Below are 22,333 nucleotides of genomic sequence, written 5' to 3'. Positions count from 1 at the left end.
TATATCCACCGTGTCTGTTCTACCTCAACCCCCCACTCCGCTTCAACTACCTCGAGCTCCGTCCATCAACTACGCACAACCATGTCTACTGCAGCCCGCCGCCGTTTGATGCGCGACTTCAAGGTACGCCACTAGAGCAGCACCAGCAAGCTCTGGATGTTTGCGCAATTTAATAGAGAACACCGTACTGACAAAAACAGCGCATGCAAACTGATCCTCCCGCCGGCGTCTCTGCATCTCCAGTTGCGGATAATGTCATGACCTGGTACGGCTCACCGCATTCCCCCGCACGCGACACCAAGCCTCGCAGTCACTCTCGACTTTCGGACACACAGCAGCGGCAATAACATATGTCTGAGCTTTAATGCTGACACATAGACAGGAACGCAGTTATCATCGGCCCAGCAGACACACCGTTCGAAGACGGGACCTTCCGTCTTATAATGCATTTCGAGGAGGCATACCCAAACAAGCCGCCGGGCGTCAAGTTTATTAGCCAGATGTTCCATCCCAACGTATACGGGACCGGCGAGCTGTGTCTGGACATTCTCCAAAACCGGTGGTCACCCACGTACGACGTGGCAGCCATCCTGACCAGTATTCAGAGGTACGTTAGAGTAGAACTGGTGGGCTGCAGCGCGACACATGCTAACAGGGTCCAGTCTGTTAAACGACCCGAACACCTCATCTCCCGCCAATGTCGAAGCATCGAACCTTTACAAAGAGAACCGCAAGGAGTACACCAAGCGCGTGCGCGAGACGGTGGAGAAGAGCTGGGAGGACTGAGGGGCGACTGGGGTACGAATATCACGACACGACGGCATGGGATGGAGTTAAAAGGAACAGGGACAATGTCATGTTTATTACTGGCAGCCAGGGGCGTTTTGTTTGAGGCTCTGCGGCGTGGAGTTTGGTTCACTATGGTTCTATGTTCGTGGCGTAGCCAATATACGTCCGTTTTCGTTGGAATCGCTGATCATGTAGAGAAGCGTGATTGTCTTTGTCGCTCCACTAATGCAGGGATCCTGGTTAGTTGTCTTGGGCACAATGCAGCGGTATCTTGCTGCAACTGCTACAATGCCATGAAGCGATGCAAGTAGGCGGGACAAAGAGGTCACCGTAAAGGAAGATGCGCAGAACATGCTTTGACCAGGCAGGTTGCGTCACGGCCGTTGGCGGCGGGGAGGAGGAAGGCGCGCTATGGGCATGCAGACCCTGGGCGTATCAACACAAGCCCGAGCCCGCACCTCGACAGTAGCCCGGCATCAACATCGCTCGTCTCCCTCACCGCGCGCGCCCCCGTGCTGTTGTCCCCTCACTTTCTCCAGGCGCGAGCAGCGAAGGAGTCCCCGGCGAGCCCCAAGACGGATCCGTGGCCGTTTCAGCAGTTCCCCTTAACCATAGTCATAGCGGGGCCTGTAATTACCCACCTCCCACGCGCCGAGACACAGCGAGACGTGACGGTGCCACAACAGGACCTCCCGTCGGGCCTGCAGCAACACCTGCCCCGAAGCGCGAGCGAAGCAAACAGAGCGAGGCCTCTGGGCCGCACCGCCTGAACAGCAGCAATCATGTCGTGAGTAGCTCGAACATGGCGGCGAAGAGGGGTGGCATGGCTAACAAAACGGGCGACAGGGGCTCCAATACTATCAAAGGTGCGCCGCCATACACGAGACACAGAGACGCATGGGATACGGGTTACTGACGGTACGACTGCAGTGGTGGCGCGGTTCCGCCCGCAGAACAAGGTCGAGATAGCCAGCGGCGGAGAGCCCATAGTCGAATTCAAATCCGACGACACATGTACGATCCAGGTACGGCATGCCAGCTCGAGGGATGCAAAGCAGAGCCACTAATGCTGTGTGTTAGTCGAAAGAGGCCTCCGGGGCCTTTACCTTCGATCGCGTTTTCGACATGAACTCCCGCCAGGCCGACGTCTTCGACTACTCCATCCGCCCCACCGTCGACGATATCTTGAATGGATACAACGGAACAGTCTTCGCCTACGGGCAGACGGGAGCCGGAAAGTCGTACACCATGATGGGAAGCGATATGGACGATGAGGTCGGCAAGGGAGTCATCCCGCGCATCATCCAGCAAATCTTCGCAAGCATTCTGGCATCGCCGAGCAACATTGAATACACCGTCCGCGTCAGTTACATGGAGATTTACATGGAGCGCATTCGCGATCTTTTGGTTCCCCAAAACGACAATCTGCCGGTGCACGAAGAGAAGAACAGGGGAGTCTACGTCAAGGGTCTGCTGGAAGTATACGTTTCGAGCGAGGAAGAAGTCTACGAGGTCCTCCGAAGAGGTGGGTCTGCACGAGCGGTCTCGGCTACCAACATGAACGCCGAATCCTCGCGATCGCATTCCATCTTTGTCGTAACGGTCAACCAGAAGAACGTCGAGACCGGGTCATTGAAGAGCGGACAGCTCTTCTTGGTCGATTTGGCTGGTTCTGAGAAGGTCGGCAAGACCGGAGCGAGTGGACAGACGCTGGAGGAAGCAAAGAAGATCAACAAGAGTTTGAGTGCATTGGGCATGGTCATCAACTGCTTGACCGACAGCAAGACGCAACATATCCCCTACCGAGACTCGAAGCTCACACGTATTCTTCAAGAATCGCTCGGTGGTAACTCCCGGACAACTCTGATTATCAACTGTTCGCCAAGTAGTTACAACGATGCCGAAACGCTGGGCACACTTCGATTCGGTATGCGCGCAAAGACTATCAAGAACAAGGCCAAGGTCAACGCTGAACTCAGTCCGGCTGAGCTCAAGGCCATGCTCAAGAAGGTACAAGGACAAGTCACGTCCTACGAAACATACATCGGTTCGCTTGAGGGCGAAGTCTCGGTTTGGCGTGCAGGTGAAAGCGTCCCCAAGGAGAAATGGATTCCGCCTCTAGAGACAAGTCCGTCATCTGGAAGGAAGCCAGCGACAACGCCTCGTCCGGGCACGCCATCGAGACTGGAAGGTGTGAGAAATTCGGAAACGCCACGACCTGATTCGCGAATGGACCTGGAACGCGCAGGTACACCCAGCATACCACTAGACAAGGACGAGAAGGATGATTTTCTGCGAAGAGAGAACGAACTCCAGGACCAGGTTGCCGAGAAAGAATCACAGCTTGCCAAAGCCGAGGACCAACTCAAGTCTGCCAAAGAGGAGCTTCAATACTACAAAGACCGAGACGCGAAGACGAACAAGGACAATGAGCGAATCACCATGGAGCTCAACGAAATGCGCATGCAGGTTGAGAAGATCCAGTTTGAGAGCAAGGAGGCGCAAATCACCATGGACGGACTGAAGGAAGCCAACTCTGAGCTGACCACCGAGCTGGACGACGTCAAGCAACAGCTCCTGGACGCAAAGATGAACGCCAAGGAGACTTCCGCCGCTATGGACGAGAAGAAGAGGAAGAAGGCCGAGGCAATGGCACAAATGATGGCCGGCTTCGATCTCGGCGGCGAGGTGTTCAGTGACAACGAGCGCACGATACGGAAGATCATTGAGGAGCTAGACCAGCTCCACGACATGAGCGCAGCCGGCGAGGCGATTGCTCCGGATGCGATCAAGGGCCTGCGGGAGAAGATTGTCGAAACACAGGGCATTGTACGACAAGCCGAGCTCTCCCTTACTGCCCGCAGTGAGGAGGACAACACATATGCCAAGCGCCGCGAGGCACTGGAGGCACGCTGCGAGACCCTGCAGACGCAGTACGAGGAACTTCTCGAGGGCAACCTCTCGGAGCAAGACAAGGAGGAGCTCAAGGCACGCCTTGCCGACGCCTACTCTGCCCGACAAGAAGGCAACCTCGAACTTGTCGAAAGTCTCAAGCAGGATACTGCACGTATGCTGGAAGAGAACCAGAAGCTCAAAGCCGAGAACGAAAGCCTGCAACAGCGCATTAAGAGTGGCGCCATTGCCAACGGTGTCGCCAACGGCATCAACGGCAAGACTGTGCAACAGCAGATTGCCGAGTTTGACAACATGAAGAAGAGCCTCATGCGCGATCTCCAGAACCGCTGTGAACGAGTGAGCAGACTGAGCTTCTCGAACGAAGACGCATTGCTAATAAGCCACAGGTTGTCGAGCTTGAGATTTCGCTAGACGAGACACGCGAGCAGTATAACAACGTGCTCCGTACCTCCAACAACCGCGCTCAGCAGAAGAAGATGATGTTCCTCGAGCGCAACCTCGAGCAACTCACCGTCGTCCAGCGCCAACTCGTCGAGCAAAACAGCTCCCTGAAGAAGGAAGTCGCTATCGCTGAGCGCAAACTCATGGCTCGCAACGAGCGGATACAGTCTCTAGAAAGCTTGTTGCAAGACTCCCAGGAGAAACTCACAGCTGCGAATCACCGGTATGTACTTCCCCCACCCTTTCCTCCTCCTCCTCTTCCTCACAAACCACCCACCATACTAACTACTATTCTTCCTCGCCAGCTTCGAAGCCCAACTCACAGCCGTCAAAGAGCGCCTCGAGTCCGCCAAAGCGGGTTCCACCCGCGGTCTCGGTTCCCCCGCTGGCGGCGCATCTTACGCTGGCTTCGGCGGCGTCGGGTCCCGCATCGCCAAACCGCTTCGTGGCGGCGGTGGTGGGCCCGTCGCGGATGGGCCTGTCCTCCCTGTCATTGGCAATCTGCAGAAGCAGGACGGTGATGGAGGGGATGCGAATAAGGGGAAGCGGACGAGCTGGTTCTTTAATCAGCGGTAGTGGGAGTGGGGATGGGGAAAGGGTGGAAAGGGTGGAGAGGATGGAGTATGAGTACGAGATGGATTTGGGTGGGTATCATTGATGGGATGGTATGGGATGGTATAAGGGTGTTTTGGGCGTCGCTCGCGTTATGTTGTGGAGGGATGAAGGAAGGGAGGGAGGAAAGGAAGGGTATACGACCGACAAGGGTAGGGATGGATGCGATGGAATGAGATGCATGCCGAACTGAATCATGCACTTGAACTAGCCGTCTAGAGGTGGGTGCCGCTTGGTCTGTTTCGCTGCTTTACGTACTGTTTTGCGTAAACCCACTTTATACCATAGATTCATTATCTTTGAATACCTTGCATGAGGCTCTTTGTTTACGCTCATTCCTCCTGGCCTCTCCTTTCATATCATGAACCAAAGGTGGGATGGCAGGATCATGAAATCGGATGGTATTGTAACAACTATGGAGCTGACCTGTAAGGAAGGTGAAGACAGATATGCGGGAGGTAGTCAGGAAAAGAATTCTCAGATCCGTACTGCCACCCGGTTCGTCTGGTACTTCTTTGTGCTGGGGAGGAGGAGCGTGCAGATTATTGCTATGCTGCCAAAGGCGATGCTCGTGAACTAAATGCCACCAACGTTAGCTCCGTGGTATCAAGCAGTCAGCGAGGAGAAGTCCAACTTACCCAAACATACTTCAAACTCTCACTATACGCCCATCTCGTCCCAACCGTCGCACCCTCAATAACCTTTGGCGTAACACCCAGGATACCCGCCTCCGCCAACTTCTCCGGCTCCGTAAGAAACAAGCCCACGAAAGCCTCTACACTCTCCAGCGGCAACCCAGCCTGCACCGCATACATCGCCGTGTACTTTGGTAGATTGGCAGTCAGCTTCCCCGCGAAGATGTTGTAGTAAATCGAATACCCGATACTGCCGCCAACCGTGCGAATCGACAGCGACAACGCCGCAGCCGTCGTGATAAGCGAATCTGGACAAACCAGCATCGCAACCGTCGCAGCGGGGACAAGAACGCCGCCTACACCGAAGCCAGCCATGGATCCCAGAAAGAGAACCAAGCGTTCGTTGTCTGGCGTCATAACCGCCAGTGCCCCAGCAAAACCCGTCATAATCCCCACAGCCAGCAGCAACACCTCCCTCGTATGCCCCGGAAACCTAGATAGCGCCGCATTAAAAAATATCGCGCCCACGGCCGTCGTAAGCGCCGGTCCCAGTCCCCTTAAGCCAATAGAAACTGGATCGGGTGTGTAAACACTACTAAACGTAACCGGAAAGAAATTAAGTATGCTGAAGAAATTCATTCCGGCGCTAAACGCAACGACATACGCGAGACCGACGATGCGCTGGCCGGAGAAGAGGGCGGAGGGGACCATGGGGTGTGCTGCGTATTTTGATTCCCAGAGGACCCAGAGGGCGATTAGGAAGAGGCCGATGAGCATGGTACACAGGACGTATGCGGAGGTCCAGGGGTGGGTGTAGCCGCCTGATTGGAGGGCGACGAGGAAGAGGGTTAGGCCTGTTATAGATAGTACACCGCCTACATAGTCTATTCTTTTCAAGATCGCTTTTCGCGTGTAGGAGGGGGAGGAGTTGGTGTGGCGCTGGGGGAAGTAGGTTAGGGCGAGGCCGACGCCGACGATTGCGTTGAAGATTAGGGCGACCCAGGGGCCCCAGCGCCAACCTGGACCGGTGGAGGTGTGCGACCAGAGTTCTACGTAGAGGAGGTAGGGGCAGAAGGGGAGGACGAAGGCGGTTACGAGGGCGAGGGAGTAGCCGCGGTATTTTACGGGGACGACTTCTGCGAGGCTGGGGTGGGGGTGTTAGTTGCGTGTTAGATGTATTGTACGAGTTCATGAAGATAAAGATGAACAGATAAACGTAGAAAGCGCAACGAAAGACAACAGACGAAAGCAAACAAGGAACACAACATACCCAGCAAGACCAGTCAACTCCCCCGTCGCAGCGCCCGCCCCCGAAATCGCCATGCCAGCCAACAGCTGTCCGAAATTCTGTCCACTGCCCATCAACGCACATCCGAGGCAGATGCAAAAAGAGCCAAAGAGTGCGATGTAGCGTTTCCCGAAGAGGTCTTGGAGGTAGCCTGCGTAGGGACATACGGCGGCGATGGCGAGGATGTTGGCGGTGGGCAACCAGGCTGAGCCGCGGTCGAGATTGAGATCGGCTTCGATGAAGGAGAGGGAGGCGCCGGCGAAGTAGAGGATTACTTGGGAGCCTGGGGTGGGTTAGTCTAGGGTGGAATTGGGGTGGAGATGGGATGGAGATGGGAGGGATCGTACCAGTATACAATGCGGCGAGGAAGATGGCGGCGAAGATGCTACGGATACTCCATTCTACCTTGCCATCTGAGTCGTCTCCTTTGAGTGCGTGGGCATTGTTCACGTCCACGCCTTGGTCTGTTTGGTCATGCTGTGACTCCAGCGACAAGTCTGTAGCATGATGCGGGTTTGCATGTTCGATATGATGGCTGACTTGTTGTTTCTCCTTTTCGTAGTCGGGTTGGATGGTATCTGAAGCCATGATCTAGCAAGCTGAGTAGGATAATCCCGTTGAATCGATACTGCGGCTTTGAAAGGAGGAGACGAGGTGCTTGCAACTGTCTACCCCCAGTAACGGGATAATAACTATCCTATATCTCCAATCCCGATACCAAACGCACCCCACATTCCTGAAAACGTCTTCCTATCAGTTCACCTTGGCCTCTCAAACATGCAGTCAACTTCATGTAGCGATCCAGTAGGCGCGTACCAAGCCCACATTCGACCCACTCGAACTGTTTCCAGTGACTAGCACAAGCGAAACCTGGGGTAGTTTGCAGCTACTGAGTGCGGGGAATTGACCAACGTTTCAGCAATGTGACGATCTGGGCCCATTTTGGATCGAAGGTGGCGCATGGTTAGACTGACTCGATTGTAGCGACATCGTGAGGAAGAGGCCTTTGTGGCTAGCATCTTTGCCGGGAAAAGGTTCCATGTACCCCGCAGTGTGGGAATCGGGCCCTATGGACTTGGCGAGCGGCTCAGCTACGAGCTTTTTGTTTTTGGTGGCGGGCCTGGATAGATCGGTTCTGGTGTGCAGGTTGCGTTGTGGTAAAGATGGCGTACATAGGGTAATGTGACCCCGGTGGGATTCTGAGTAGCCTACATGCAGTTCGCAAGCCTATCTTATCTACCAGACGAAGTATTCATTTGACGACTATACTGTTTAGTTAGACAGAATGGGACTTCTCATGAATGCTGCCGCAGTCAAGTTGGAAACAAAGATGAAAACAAGTACTGGGTGTAGCTCGATTGAAACCATTTGAATTCGCGATTCCGGCGGTGCGGTTCCGGCAGTTCGCATGAATGCATCCGACAGCGTACGTCTACGTGGATGGCCCTGCTTTTTGTTGAGCGCTGGTTCGGCGATGTAATTCCACAGGCTTGCTCTCCAGGTGCCTTTCGTACATGTTGTGCAATACGGATACCGGATGAGAAAGATCATCTCTGTCCGGGCATACCTCTGCACCTCACTTCTTGTCCTTCGATCCAGCATCATCCGCGATCAAGGCTTCAACATCTCGCTCCATGAGCCAGCTGCGGACACTCTCCATGACCTTCTCAAGCGTCTGGCCACCACCCATTACATCGTCTAAATCATGCACAGTGGTTCCACTCCTATGGTCGGTAACCCGCTGCTGCCCCCAGTTGTAGGTCCGCACCTTGTCACCGCGGCCCATCTTCGCCACACCAATAACGCTTCGTCGCATGTTGGCCATCTCCTCTTCACGTTTCTCGCGTCTTGACTGGGCGATACGCGAGCGCAGAAGCGCCCAAGCCTTCTCTTTGTTCTTGTGCTGGGATCTAGAATCTTGCATCGCGACGACCGTGTTTGTGGGAATATGCGTTAGCCGAACTGCTGACTCGGTCTTGTTGACGTGCTGGCCACCGGCACCGCTTGCCCTCATGACTTCTAATTTGACCTCTTTCACGTCGATGTAGTAGTCGCTCTCAGGGTCTTCGAAGTCCTGCTCTTCTGCGGAGTTCTCCTGTAGACTAGGTAGGACGTGTACGGATGCCGCGCTCGTGTGTGTACGTCCTTTGGCCTCAGTGGCGGGCACGCGCTGCACTCTGTGTACGCCTGCTTCACATCGGAAGACGCCATATGCGCCATCGTTCTCCACCTCGATGATGGCTTCTGATAGCGGTACACCCGCTTCAGTTGTGCCGTTTATGTTCTCATACTTGAGGAGGTTTGTGCGAAAGCCGTTGCGGTTGCAGAAGGCTGAGTACATGCGGAAGAGGTCCCCCGCAAATATAGCTGCCTCTGATCCGCCTGCGCCAGGCCGTATTTCCAGAAGACATGGTAGGTGTGCAAATGGGTGTACCGGCACCAGAGAGGTGATGAGGTTCTGTGAAGCATTGGCGAGCTGTGTTCGGGTTTCTCCAAGGTCGTCGGAAGCGAGTGATCGTAGTTCGGGATCGGTCGAGGAGTCGTGTATCATCGAGGTGAGCTCTGTCACAGACTTAGTCCATATCAGCTACTGAAGTGCTCCTGCTGGCTGCGATGTCCCGCTTACCTCATTGGCTTTGTCCCATTCTCCTAATGCGTTCACGATCGGGCTGTACTCGCCGAGCTTCTTTGCCGCGCGTGTGTCAAAGCCATTTGAAAGCTTTTCTGTGAGTTGCTTATGCTCGGAAACGATTGCGCGGGCTCTTGTGAGGAGGGCTGGGGGTATAGACTCGAATGTCGCAGCTATGCGATGTTAGCGACTGGGCCAAACCGGACACATTCAATACATACCATTACTCTGGAGCCGAATGCCGCGATTCATCAACGGACGAGCAATGCGCGACAGGCAATTGCGACATATCCATGACGTTGTAAGCATCGTCGAGTTGCCTCAAGCTCCAATCTGTGAATTTCTCCATGTCCAATGCGCGTTCCGATCGGCTCGGAACGTGTGCACGTGATGATAACCCTCACCCCGGCAGATTAAAGCGGACTACACCGCCTTACCACCTTCCTGTTATGGAGACGTCATGGAGATAGGCGGGGACGCTGCGATATGTCCCGAGGGATTATCGAGCGAAATCGGCACGTTGAACGGCATCAACCATCTCCGGGGATAACCGTTGGAGACTACTTAGGTACCTAGGTATACCATAGCAGCTTGCCCGTACCCCACTCATAGCTCCAAGCTTCACAATTCAAGTCCCCATGCCTACCCCACGACGAAGCAAGAGGTCCAAACCCCAACAAGAGCCTGAGCAAGAACGGCCCGCCAAAGTCGCCAAAGTCGCCATGGATAGCACAACTTCGAATACCCGCAATGTCTACCCACATCCCGAGCCCCAATTCGTCCATTTTCCCAGTCGACGCTCAGTCGTACATAGCACCAAAAGCATTGTGTCATGTACGCAGCCACTTGCAGCCGCTGCTGGAATTGAGATCCTGAGGAAAGGTGGTAATGCGGCAGTATGACGTAATCCATCACCACTTCGATCTCATGCTAACGTTACGAAGGATGCTGCGGTGGCCGTTGCGGCAGCCATCAATGTCACAGAGCCGGGCTCAACGGGCATCGGTGGTGATATGTTCTGTCTGTACTACGATGCGAAGACGAAGAAGGTATCTGCCATGAACGGTTCCGGCCGGAGTGGTGCGAACGTCACCCTCGACAAGGTCAGGAAAGACCTCAACATTGCAGAAGGCCAGAGCGGTCAGATTCCCATGGATCATGTACATGCCGCGACAGTGCCTGGCGCAGCAGCAGGATGGGTTGACTGTGTTGAGCGATTTGGTAGTGGAAAGGTCAGCATGGAGGACGTGCTCGCGCCGGCCATTGATCTCGCGGAGAACGGTTTCCCAGTCTCCGAGCTATCAGCAACATTCGTGAGTTTTGCAACGCTTATGAACAGGTGACGTTCTGACATTCTATAGTGGGCAGCGAGCGAAAAGGACCTCTTGAAAGCATCGCCCAATGGCCGCGAGATGCTCAAGGATGGCAGGGCGCCCAAAGCCGGAGAAATCATGAAGAACCCCACCATGGGTAACACCTTCAAACTGCTGACCAAGCACGGAAAGAAAGGATTCTACGAGGGCGAAGTAGCCGAGCAGCTCGTAAAAGTAGTACAAGATCTCGGTGGCTATCTCACTTTGGACGATCTCAAACACCATGCAGAAACTGGGACAGAGCCAGTAGACCCCATCTCGCTAAAGTACACAGGCCAAGGTGTTGGAGAGCGACCCGACGGCGGTATCGAGCTATGGGAACATCCACCAAACGGTCAAGGAATCGTCGCTTTGATGGCCCTCGGCATTATCCAGGAACTTGAGAAGCAGAAGAAGATTCCAAAGTGGAGCCTCAAAGACCACAACAGCACGCAATATCTTCACACCGTCATCGAAGCATTGCGAATTGCCTTCTGTGATGCCCATTGGTTCGTCACAGACCCGAACGTCGTCAAAGTGCCATCTGCCGAGCTCATCTCGGAAGAGTATCTTGCTGAGCGAGCGAAACTATTCGATCAAAAGAAGGCCATCTCAGCCCCTGTCCATGGTTCTCCAGCACATCTGCAAAGCGACACTGTCTACTTCTGCTGTTCTGACCCCGAAGGAAACGCAATCTCCTTCATCAACAGCAACTACGGCGGATTTGGTACTGCCATCATTCCCAAAGGCTGCGGTTTCACTCTGCAAAACCGAGGTGCAAACTTCAGTCTCGACAAAGACCACCCGAATGTTCTGGCCCCGAGAAAGCGACCATACCACACTATCATCCCTGGCCTGACAACATACATCAACGATGGTAGTCTGCACTCCGTGTACGGCGTCATGGGCGGTTTCATGCAACCTCAGGGCCATGTACAGGTACTCCTCAACCAGGAAGTCTTCAAGCTTAACCCGCAAGCTGCGCTAGATTCACCACGCTTCTGCATCGGAGCCGGCATGCCTAGCGCCGACGGCAAGATGACTGATGCGACGATTTACCTGGAAGAGGGTATCGACCAAAAGGTCGTAGAGGAGCTGCGAGCACTCGGTCATAACGTCAAGCAACTGGACGGCTACGGACGTGGTATGTTTGGTCGGGGCCAGATCATCCGGCGACATGTAGACGACGGTGTGCAGGTCTGGAGTGGAGGTAGTGATCTGCGAGGTGACGGTGCGGCGGTGCCATTGTAGGCGGCCATGGCCACCTGAAGATCACGATTGTATATGAATAAGCAATGCAATGTCATAACACCTTCAAATCAACTGACTCGCGTCCTGTAAGCAGCAGCCATTCATATCGCAAGTTGACAAAGTACCCTGACTGGAGAACAAAGAAAAGCGATGCCAATATCAACCACCCCGCCAATCTCGATCTACACGAGCAACCCCAAACCCAGCAATAAATACCGAAACTCCAACCCAGACCGCCACATGATTTGCAACGTTTCGCACGTGTATTGTGAAAGACATCCCGCAGCTTGGGGTGTCTGGGGTGAACGATCGACGGCCCGCCCTTGCTGTTTCACATGTTGCATGCAAGAATGTGGCAGAACTGTGCGCCATGTGGTCTACCTTTACCGCATGCGGAAGAAACAGACGAAGCAGATCCCTTCGACAGGCGAATCAAAATACGCCTGGGATAAAAATACACGTCAGTTCGCAGTTGAGAGAAGCCATGATCCGGTATGTCGGTGTGAAAGGACATGTTGTGTATCGTACACGCACGCGTTCATTTCCAAACCAGCGGGTCAGACGAAGATCGGAGATATTAATATGTTGGTATGGAGGTTGATTCGATGGCGGATGTGGTCCTTGCGCAGAGGTCGTTGGCTTTTAATATGTGGGTTGGGACATGTGCCATGGTGGTTGTACAAGATGAATGATTTCCTCTCTTTACCGCACGTCATCTTCTCCATGCCCCCAACTACACACCAAACCAGTCTTACTGTCCCAATTATGACGCCTCGACCAACTATAGCTCCTCGCCGCCCTTCTATCCGGTGCGATGCGATATCCTTCATAAACTCGCGCCCAAGCTTGAGCGAAAGCCGCATACGCTCAAGTGAAGACCGGATACGCACGAGTGAAAGCTATACACGGACGAGTGAAAGTCACAAACGCTTCAGCGAAATCCATCTTCCCCCCAGTAACACCAATCACGCAACCACCGACCGCTCGTCATCGCCTCGGCCCGTCGCCTGCTTGAAGTCCTCGTACACAGATTACATCAGACGCGACGATTCCGCCAGTGAAAAAGGAGAACCAGAGTACACAGTCACTCCCTACACCGACGACTCATATCGAGTTAATCATAAATCAGGTCTAGCATGCGGAGTCGCAAGAGGCTTTCGGGTCTTGTCCCGGGGTTGCGCAAGGTTACGGGGCACTTGGATACGCGCGCGAGGTCGCGGTCGCGGTCGAGGGCGCGTGATTAGGAGGTTAAAGGATGGGAGCTGGAAGGGGGTTGAGGTATTTGAGGAGGAAGTGGGAGGGGAGGATGAGGACGGTGGGGAAAGGGTGGATGAGAAGCAGGAGGAAAGGGGATGTTTTGTGTATAAATGAATAAGGAAGAAATTGGTATCATTCTCGCTAGTAAGCTAAAGATAAAGGAATAAACATGAACATGAACATCCAAAGAAATGTACAGACGTATCCTGCACGACATGACACTCGACCAAAAAATCAACCTGTGACTTTTGCATCCTCACCTCCCCCTCTTATTCATCCTCCACATCCTTCCCCCCATCCGTATGCTGCTTCTCTCTTTTCCCCATCTTGAATAACCTCCCCCATCTCGACTCATGCCCACCCGTATCACCCGTCTCCCTACTCCAAAGACTACTCGCCCTCCTCCTCCCCTCTACACTACTTTTCCTCCCTCCTTCCGACCTCGAACTTGAATGTCTTCTACGTTCTGTTTTCGACGCGGCGTAGTGGTCGGCGGGGCTGGATGTGAGGACGAGTTTGTTGTTGGAAGTGGACGTGGAGGAAGACGAGGAGAGGATGTTTGCCCAGGTGTGCGCTATGGAGGAACGGCGGTCTGGCGGTGGGTTAGTTTGGATGGGGGAGAAGGGAGGATGGGGAGGGCAAGGGGAAGGGGGACGTACGCATGTTTCCTGCTCCGCCCCGGCCGTAGGGGATACATGGGTCTTGTGTTGAGTGTGGTGACATCGTGGGATATTGCGTTCTAACCAGAGATGTGCGTGTGCCGGTAGAATTGAGAACCGAGTGTTGTACGCCGTTGTATCGTTCGTTGATGTTTGTGGCGTCTTGTTATGTATACCAAGGTAGTCTTCGGTCCCGCTGTCTCCAGGTATCGAGGTATGTCCAAAACTGAAGTCAACGTATTATTCTAGAAGACCCGAAGACGCAACCCGCACCATATATCCACAACCCCCATCCCGCTCACCGCAGATCCCAGCTCATCACCCTACGTAACCCACAATTTCCTTCTCCGAAGATCACCCAAGCCCGCCCGTACTTTCTCTAGACCCCGGCTTCACCCGTCCCCAAACCACACCCTAACTAACAAACTTAACCATCGCCCACCCACTCACATCCCACCCTCCTATCTACCGGGCTCTTCCCATCCAAGCTTTCCATCCAGGCAGATCTCGCGCCTTAGCCTCTTGGTTCCCATACGTGCAGCGAGTAAAGCGACGTCAAAGAGGGCACCACTAGCGCGCGAGAAGCTTATCTAGAGAAGATTGAGCTTGGCATGGGTTGCCGATTCCGGGGTTGACAGGTTCTGTCGCGTGATCGGGGATGATGCACACGTGGGGATGGATGCGGAGGTAATCCCGCGGGGTGTTGGTGGGTTAGTATTGGAAGATCGGCGTTGGAGATGGGGAGGATGACGTAGCGTTAGCCGGGGAAAATGATTGAATCATGTAGGTGACATGCACAAGCACGCGCAAGTTATGAGAAGACAAGAAAGCTGTCGCGAGACCTCCACCTCCACCCCTCCGCCTCCCCTCCGCCTCCCCCACCTACCCAAATGCCATCACTTGCAGAATCTCTAGTTCTCGACTCACATACCATCCACGTCAATCAGCACATGCACAGCACAACCCCATCAAACCCCATAATCCTAAAATGCACAAAAATCTCAAATTCCCATAAACACCCTGCAATGCTATGATATAGTACAACCACACATGCCCTTTCTCTCTTTCCCTCCACCCGAATCATCTTCGGAAAGAAATCCGCAAAACTTATCCCAGAGCCCTTACTATTCCCATGCATGAACTTCGCTGTATACCCCCATTTTGATAAACACATCCTTCATCCCTCGAGAAAAAGAGAACCATGAACGTGAAACTCTGAAAACATTGAACAAAAGAGAAAATATATATGCTCGCATCCCCATCTCATCTCATCCATCCCATCCCTTGAATCCTCAAACTCGTGAACAATTCTCTACTCAGCGCCACCCTGCCCCCCTCCATTACCACCACCACCACCACCTCCACGTCCACCCCTCGCCCTCTTCCCCCCTCTCGTCGCACCCTCACTATCATCCTCAGCCCCACGCTTCTGACCCCGTCCAGCTTGACCAGGTTGTCCAGGCTGGAAACCCGGCGCACCAGGATTAAGCCCACCCCTCGCAGGCGAACTCTGATTTTGAGCTTGATTCTGACCCTGTTGACCACGCCCCCGTCCACCGCCTCGACCGCCTCCGCGACCGATTTGCGATGCACCCGGACCTTGGTTCTGCTGTTGTTGCTGGTTCTGGTTTTGACCTTGCTGTCCTTGTTGTTGCTGCGGTTGGTTCTGGCCTCGTCCGCGTCCGCCAGGCATGGGGATACCGGTTCCACCAACACCACCACCACCACCACCACGGGGGATGTTGGATTGGAGGGCGCCGCGTGGAGCCTGAAGTCCGGTTCCTGCGCCGCGTCCGGATTGCTGTTGCTGCTGTGCTTGCGGCTGTTGAGCTTGGGCTTGGCCTTGGACTGTGAAACCTGGCTGAGGTAGTCCTCGTCCTATTTGGTTCTGGTTTTGCTGGAAGGGGTTTGGGTTGGTGCCGTGGCCGGCAGCTTGGAGGAAGGGGTTGGGCTGGGTGGCCTGAGTAGGCGTAGCGTTGTTGGTGCCGTTCGCTTGGGGAGTGTTTGTCGCTGAAGGCGCTGCTGGCTGTTGCTGTGCTGGTGTTGATGTATTTGGCGCAGCTTGTGCGGCAGCAGGCTTGGCGGGTGTGGCGGGTTGTGCAGGCTTGGTGGCTTCCACAGGCTTCTGGGTCAGCGCAACGGTGTACACCTTTGCGACCTCCTCGGTCGGCGTCTCCTTCGCAGCCTTCTCGACGTAGCTGAACCTGGTTCTGAACAGTTTCAACTGTGAAGCGTTGAGTTTCGCCTTCAGTTCATGTGTCTTGGTCAGCTTCGCTTCTAGTTCCTCGAGCTTCTCCTTCAGCTTCTTCTCCCAAGCAGCGTTGACGGTGGCCAGATCCTCGCCCGAACCAGCCGCCTTCGGTTGTTCAGATTCCTGCTTCACACCCGTAATGCCATCGATGGCTTTCTGTGTCTTGAGCTGTTCGATCTGCATGTTGAGCTGCTTGATCTGTTCGTTGAGCTGTTTGATCTTCTCATCCCTCGCAGCTGTTTGCTTCTCGAGGTTCATGTGAATCTGAGATTTCACCACTGCTAACACCCCGCTGTTGGTCTTGAACCACTTCCTGAGCTGGTCCTCCGTGACTGCAGGTCGGGGCAGGTCTTGTGTGTTAATCATGCCATCCGGTACAGGTTGAGTCTCGGTTGTCCCTTCACTGGGGGCGTTTTGAGTCGAGGCAGCGGCCTGCTTCTCTTGTCGTAGACTCTCGAGCTCGGCTTGATGAGCCTCCTTCAAGCGTTCGACCTGTTCGCTGGATTCGGCCTTGGTCTTCTTGATAGACTCGTTGTACTTGTTCTTGATCTTCTCCAGGGCGCCTTCTCTCCTAGTGATCGTGTCTTCACGGGCTTTCAACGATGCTTCGAGTTCGTTCAGCTCGGCCTCTCGCTGGTCGAGTGAAGCCTTCAGGGCTGTGATCTGTTCATCGTTCTGCGAGGCTTCCGGTTGTGTCTGGCCCTCTGCGGGTTGTTGTGCAGACTTCGCACTAGCAAGTTGAGCCCGCAAATCGTCGACTTCGGCGGCCTTCGCAGCGAGCTCCTCCTTGAGCTTTCCAGTCTCCACGGCCGTGGTAGAGTCGGTTGCGGGCTCGCCAGAAGCCGGGTTCGATGACGGTTGTTGCTGTGCAAGCTGGTTCCGAAGCTCGCCGATGGTGGTGTCTTTGGTAGCCTGCGGAAACGTTAGTCTGGGGTATTTAACATGAACGTGTCTGGAACTTACGGCTTCCTTCTGGAGCTCGCCCAGTGTCGACAGCTGCGCCTGTAGCTCGGATAGTTGGTTTGCAATGGCAGATCGGCTGCTCTCGGCATTCGAAGCCTTTTGCTGAGCTTCACCCAGCTGCTTCTGCAGAACAGCCAGCTGGGGTGTCGTAGCGTCAGGGTTCTCGTTGATCTGACCCTCCTCGCCCGCATCTGCATTCTCAGCCGCGTGAGTAGAAGTGTTCGCCTGAGCAATGGCTTCGTCGCGAGCAGTCTTCGCAGCATTAAGCTCTTGCTGGGTCGTCGCCAGTCGTGCGCGGGTCTGCTCCAACTCCTTCTGAAGTGCCGCCGTTCGCTCCTGGGATTGTCCAGCGTTCGCACTTGTGGCTTGTGCATTGGTGAGCTCTTGGCGGATGCGGTCGACCTCCTCTTGTAGGCTTGTACATGATTCTTGCGACTCCTTGAGTTGTGCAGTGAGTGCGGTGATTTCAGCCCTCTTCTCTGACATGCGCTGATTATGCGTCTTTTGGAACTTTTCTCGCTCGGCCGCCTTGATGTTATCTCGCTCAGCATTCGCCTTCTGTACGTCACTTGTGAGAGCTGTAATCTGTTCGTTGAGGCCGGCTACCTGCTCCAATGCCTGATCGCGCTCGACCTTGTGGTTTTCGATCTGTTGTTTGAGATCTTCGAGGTCCTTGGGGTCGATGCGATCGTATCGCTGGAGCACATCCTGGTGACGCTTCTGCCAGCGGTCGCGATCCTCCTCAACAGCCTTGAGGTGGCCTACGTTGAGCTCGAGCTCGCCCTCAAGTTCAGTTACGCGAACTTGCAAGGGTTCCAACTCAGCCTGCAGATCCTCCAGTGCCTTGGCCTTCTCGGCAAACGAGGCCTGGAGACGTGTGTTTTCACTGCGCAACGTCGCATTGCTCTCTCGGTAGACGTTGAGTTCTTCGAGGTTCTTGTTGAGATGTGCGAGGCTGGAGTTGCTCTGCGAACCCGAGGCCTTGGCTTGCTCTTCCAGTAGCTTCTCTCGCGTCTGGTCGAGCTGACCCTGGGCGTGTGTGAGTTGCTGCTCGAGACGCTTAGACTCCTGCACTTTCAGGTTCAACTGAACCTCCAGAATTTCCTTCTCTCGGCGGAGATAGGTCTCGATGTCCTGAAGGTTGTTGGAGCCGGACTCCGTGCTGCTTGGCTCCCCAGTCGATGCACCCCGGTCGTTCTTCAAGCTGTTGATTTGCTCTTTGTATTCGTCGAACTGCTTGAGCAATGTCTGGTTGTATTGCTTCAAGTCGTCGTGGCGGCGTCTGGCTTCAGCAAGCTGCTCCTCATAACGGCCCTCAGTAGACTTCCAGTGTTCTTGACTCTGCTCCAGCGTTGTGCGTGCAGCTTCTGCTTGCGTCTTGAACTCTGTGATCTGGGATTGAAGCTGGTTGTATTCATCCCGCAGCTCCCGAAGCTTCGTCATGCTCTCGGCGTGCTTCTGGAACTCGTGCTCGTAGTCTTTCTGGGCGCGCTCGGCGATGTCGGCTTGGGTCTTGACGTATTGCATCTGGTTCTCGGCCTCAGCCTTGTAGTCGGCTACATCGTTGTTGAGTCGGGTGATCTCTGCTTCCAAGGTTTCCTTCTCTTGTCTGAGGACCAACGTGTCTTGCTCATGCTTTCCTCGCAGTTCGGTAAGCTCGGTGCTGCTTGACGCGAGCTCAGAAGAGATGTCTTCTACGCGCTGTTGCAGGTCGCGGATGGTAGCATCCTTCTCTTCTTGTGCAAGGTTAAGTTGCTCTTGGAGTCGTTCGTGAGCCTCGACGAAGGTCTGCAATCGGTTCTCAGCATCCTGGGCGATGTCCTGAAAGCCGGCAATCTGGGCTGTGACGGCCTCCAGATCCTCTTCCTTGCGCTCGATCTTGCGCTTAAGATCCGAGACCTGTTCAGCCAGCTCTTCCTCACGGCTGACAGGATCTTGCTCATCATTGGCCTGCGATCGTGGTTGAAGAGCCTGTAGGCGCTCCTCTGATGACTGGAGTTGGTTCTGGAGGTCCTTGAGGCGTTGCTCCAACTGGTGGCGTGTCGTTTCAGCGGTCGCGGACTTGACCTCGGCACTGTTACGTGCTGCGATGAGGTCGTCGATCCGTCGTTGCGTTTCGGTTCGCTCGTAGTCTCGTTGCTGGGTGGCCCTCTTGTGCTCGGCGATCTCGTCTTCCAGCTTGCTTTCAGCGTTCTGCAAATCTGTCCGAAGCTTGTCCACCGTGTTCTGCAACTCGCGACGGCTTTCCGCGGTGGCCAACTCAGCTTCGTTGCGCAGACTCTGAATCGAAGACACCATGTTGCTCAACCGATCGCGCTCGGTCATCAACTCCTGGTTCCTTTCCTTGAGACGTGCTTCGATGGTCGCGGACATTTCCCGAGATGCCTTGAGCTGCACCATCTCACCCTGCAAGCTCTGAAGACGTGCCTCAGCTTCCGCAGCGTTTTGGGTGGCCTTGACAAGCCTGTCGTCCTGTTGGGCCATGGTGGCTTGGACCTTGTTGTAGCGTTCCTGGAGGGAGTCCTTTTCAGATTGAAGCAGTTTGATGCTGCCCTCAAGACGAGCGTACCTGTCCTGCTCTCGACGCACCTGCGATTCGAAACGGAGTTTGTCGCTCTGGAGCTGAGAATTGTCCTTGGTCAGATTATCAACCTGCGCCTTGAGTGTAGTGCGGTCTGTGGCACTCTCCTCCTTGAGCAGGTCAATGTGTGATTGAAGGTCCTTGATAAGCTTGCTGTACTCTGGGATCTCGCGGGATGAAGAGCCGTTCTCGAGAAGCAAAGGAGCTCCGCCTGCAGGCACAGATTGTGCGAAAGCGGATGTTGACTGCGAGTGAGACGGCAACTGACCCCGGCCGCCAACTATGCGGCTGTACATGTCGCGCTCGGTCTTGAGTGTTTGCGAGCGAACGTTGAGTGACTTGATCTCTTCTTCTTTCTCAGCGACCACGGAGCGTAGACGGCCGAGCTCTTCGACGTCTTGCTGGTATTGCTCAGACTTCATGCGAACCTCTTGCCTCTCCTGTTCGTCGCCCACTTGTCGGAGTGTGCGCGTCAGTTCGGCGTTCTGTTGCTGGAGGGTAGCAATGTCCTTGTAGAGGACCAAGTGCTTCGTGATCATCTGGTGTGTAGGCGAGTCGTCTGGTACGTGCTTGTCCGGTACTTGGTTGTTCTCGACAGCGTTGACGATGAACTCTTGCTGTTCCTCTGTGAGGCTGCCCAGACCCTGCTCTTCAATCTGGCGACGCCATAACAATGTCCGCAGCTGGATCGTCATATCCTGTACCTGGCGACGCAGTAGAGCGGATTCGTTGTGTACGCCTTCCAAGTCACCCAGGGCCTTGCGCGAGTCGCGCTGTGCTGCCTCGCGTTCGGCAATAGCTTCTTCGAGAAGCGCGCTGATTTCGTTGTTCTGCTCGTTCAGGGCATCGTTCTGGCGGCGAAGTTCGTCGAATTCGGGTTGGTGACGCTCCAGCTCCTGCAGCATGTCGTTGAGGACACCGGTGTTCTCTTCCAACTTCTCACGGACCTTGCGAAGCTCTTTCTTGAGGTCATTGTTCTCGATCAGTAGCTGGGTCTTGGACGCATCGGTCTTGAGCTGCGAGCCGCCAGGGGAGAAGACGACAGCGGGCGAACCAGCTCGGCCGGGCGTGCTGAAGCCACCATTCATGCTCATGCCGTGTCGCGGTGTTCCGGGAACGCGGACGGAGCTTCGAAGCTCCGAGTTGTCGCTCTTGAGGGTCTCGACGAGCGTCTCCAGCTCAGCGGTGCGCGCATCGGCCTCGGCAGCCCTCTCGCGTTCCGCCTCGACTTCGGCCATGAGCTGGCCAATCTCGGTCGCGGCTTCCTCTTGTACGCGACTGCTGTCCGACTGCAGCTGCTCCAAGCGCTTCTTGGTCATCTCGTTGTTCTGCTGGTGCAGCGTCGACAGGCGGCGCGCGCTGTCGAGCTCAATGCGGAAGTGGGCCTCGGCGGCTGAGGCTGCGTTCTCGAGCTCCTCGATGCGCAGGCGGTCCTCCTCGGCCTTGCCCTTGAGCTCCTCAATGTGTTGTCGCAACAGCGTCTCGGAGCGGTTTAGGGTGTCGATGGTCTCGGCGGCGTCGGCGTTCTCGCGCTGGAGTTGGGCAATCTGGGCGTTCTTCTCCTTCCGGTACTTGCTGTGGTCGTCTGCGCGCGTCTTGAGCTCGGTCGTATACCAGTCGTTGTTGCTGCGGAGCTGCTCGATCTCCTGCTGCAGGTTGGCCTCGCGGAACTTGACATTAGTGGCGGCGCTCTCGAGCGACTGCGTCTTCTCCTCGAGCGTCGACACCTGCTTGCGCAGCTCAACAGACTTCTGGTGTTGCTCGGTGAGCTCCTTGGCGAGGCGGTCGTGTGCGGTCGTCTTGGTCTCGTGCATGGCCATGAGGTCGCGGTTCTGGGACTCGAGCGTCTTGATGCGCGACTCGAGCGCCTGCGTCTCAGACGTCGAGCTGGTGGCCGTGGCGCGCAGGTTGTGCAGCGCCGACTCTGCCTCTTGCCGTGCATTTTCTATAAACGCGTCAGTATCAATTAGACATGCATGGCTTACGCATCTCGTACCCTCTTGGACTAGCTTCTTCTTCAATTCCTCGGCCTCCTTCTGCGCCTTCTCTGCGGTGGCCTTCAGGGTGCGCGCGCGCTGCTCTCCGCCCTGGATGGCGGCTTCGCGCTCGACATCGGTGCGGATCTTCTCCGATTGGAGGTCATCGTATGCGCGCGCCTTCGCTTCGATCTGGGTGAGGAGCGTCTGGACGAGCTCGACGGTGGGCTCGGATAGTAATGACTGTAGGGTTGTCTCTGGGACGGAATAGGACGCGGCCAGGTAGCCGACGTCGACGGATGCCGCCATGATGGTGTATTAGTTTATTGCAGGCCTCGAACCATTCTCCGGGTCGGTCGAGTGGGTCCCGGGGAGAAAAGAGACAAAGGAGGGGGGTGGTGTTGACGCGAACAATGAACGGGTCCGCGGTCAAAGTCGCGAGTTCAGTTGTTTGACGACGGTCGCGCAGGGGCCAACCACTAGCGCGGCTGCCTCGCAGGCTTGAGGTCATAGCACATGTGCGTCTTTCTCCGACGCCTTCACTCGACGTCTTCCATTCACTACCTCCACCTTCACCCGCCGCACCTTCCGCGCATCCACGCTCACTACTACCGGACCTTCCCCGTTGGCTGCCGTGCGACTCTTTAGCTAGACGCTGCACACTCGATTGCCGACAGCAGGCCTCCTCGACAAGGCAACAGCCACCCCCGACCGCATCTTCAACTTCTACCAC

General features: G+C 55.2%; 6 protein-coding genes across 6 annotated transcripts; 3 read left to right on the top strand and 3 right to left on the bottom strand.

Annotated features, from left to right (window-relative positions):
- Positions 1-81: 81 nt before the first annotated feature.
- Positions 82-786, top strand: UBC2 (Ubiquitin-conjugating enzyme E2 2; the record flags this gene model as incomplete). The annotated part of the gene is made up of 4 exons (XM_049380025.1): positions 82-123; positions 201-265; positions 383-607; positions 663-786. The coding sequence occupies 4 exons, from the start codon at positions 82-84 to the stop codon at positions 784-786; spliced, it is 456 nt and encodes a 151-aa protein (XP_049230294.1).
- Positions 787-1,571: 785 nt separating this feature from the next.
- KLP1 (Kinesin heavy chain) lies at positions 1,572-4,722 on the top strand (the record flags this gene model as incomplete). Its single annotated transcript, XM_049380024.1, has 6 exons — positions 1,572-1,576; positions 1,636-1,655; positions 1,720-1,814; positions 1,870-4,041; positions 4,092-4,369; positions 4,452-4,722. The coding sequence occupies 6 exons, from the start codon at positions 1,572-1,574 to the stop codon at positions 4,720-4,722; spliced, it is 2,841 nt and encodes a 946-aa protein (XP_049230293.1).
- A 650-nt stretch (positions 4,723-5,372) lies between these two features.
- Positions 5,373-7,269, bottom strand: J4E87_008434 (uncharacterized protein; the record flags this gene model as incomplete). The annotated part of the gene is made up of 3 exons (XM_049380023.1): positions 5,373-6,537; positions 6,664-6,964; positions 7,029-7,269. The coding sequence occupies 3 exons, from the start codon at positions 7,267-7,269 to the stop codon at positions 5,373-5,375; spliced, it is 1,707 nt and encodes a 568-aa protein (XP_049230292.1).
- Positions 7,270-8,257: 988 nt separating this feature from the next.
- J4E87_008433 (uncharacterized protein) lies at positions 8,258-9,562 on the bottom strand (the record flags this gene model as incomplete). The annotated part of the gene is made up of 3 exons (XM_049380022.1): positions 8,258-9,253; positions 9,308-9,483; positions 9,532-9,562. 3 exons carry the CDS (start codon positions 9,560-9,562, stop codon positions 8,258-8,260), a joined length of 1,203 nt encoding a protein of 400 aa, XP_049230291.1.
- Positions 9,563-9,948: 386 nt separating this feature from the next.
- J4E87_008432 (uncharacterized protein) lies at positions 9,949-11,913 on the top strand (the record flags this gene model as incomplete). Its single annotated transcript, XM_049380021.1, has 3 exons — positions 9,949-10,206; positions 10,255-10,623; positions 10,672-11,913. The coding sequence occupies 3 exons, from the start codon at positions 9,949-9,951 to the stop codon at positions 11,911-11,913; spliced, it is 1,869 nt and encodes a 622-aa protein (XP_049230290.1).
- A 3,228-nt stretch (positions 11,914-15,141) lies between these two features.
- J4E87_008431 (uncharacterized protein) lies at positions 15,142-21,909 on the bottom strand (the record flags this gene model as incomplete). The annotated part of the gene is made up of 3 exons (XM_049380020.1): positions 15,142-16,992; positions 17,044-21,569; positions 21,621-21,909. 3 exons carry the CDS (start codon positions 21,907-21,909, stop codon positions 15,142-15,144), a joined length of 6,666 nt encoding a protein of 2,221 aa, XP_049230289.1.
- Positions 21,910-22,333: the final 424 nt, after the last annotated feature.

This window comes from Alternaria ethzedia (genome assembly GCF_023757985.1).
Source record: "Alternaria ethzedia strain BMP 0044 chromosome Unknown scaffold_26, whole genome shotgun sequence".
NCBI lineage: Eukaryota > Fungi > Ascomycota > Dothideomycetes > Pleosporales > Pleosporaceae > Alternaria > Alternaria ethzedia.
The sequence above is the reverse complement of the archived record's forward strand: the minus strand, read 5'-3'. Positions and strand labels throughout refer to the sequence as shown.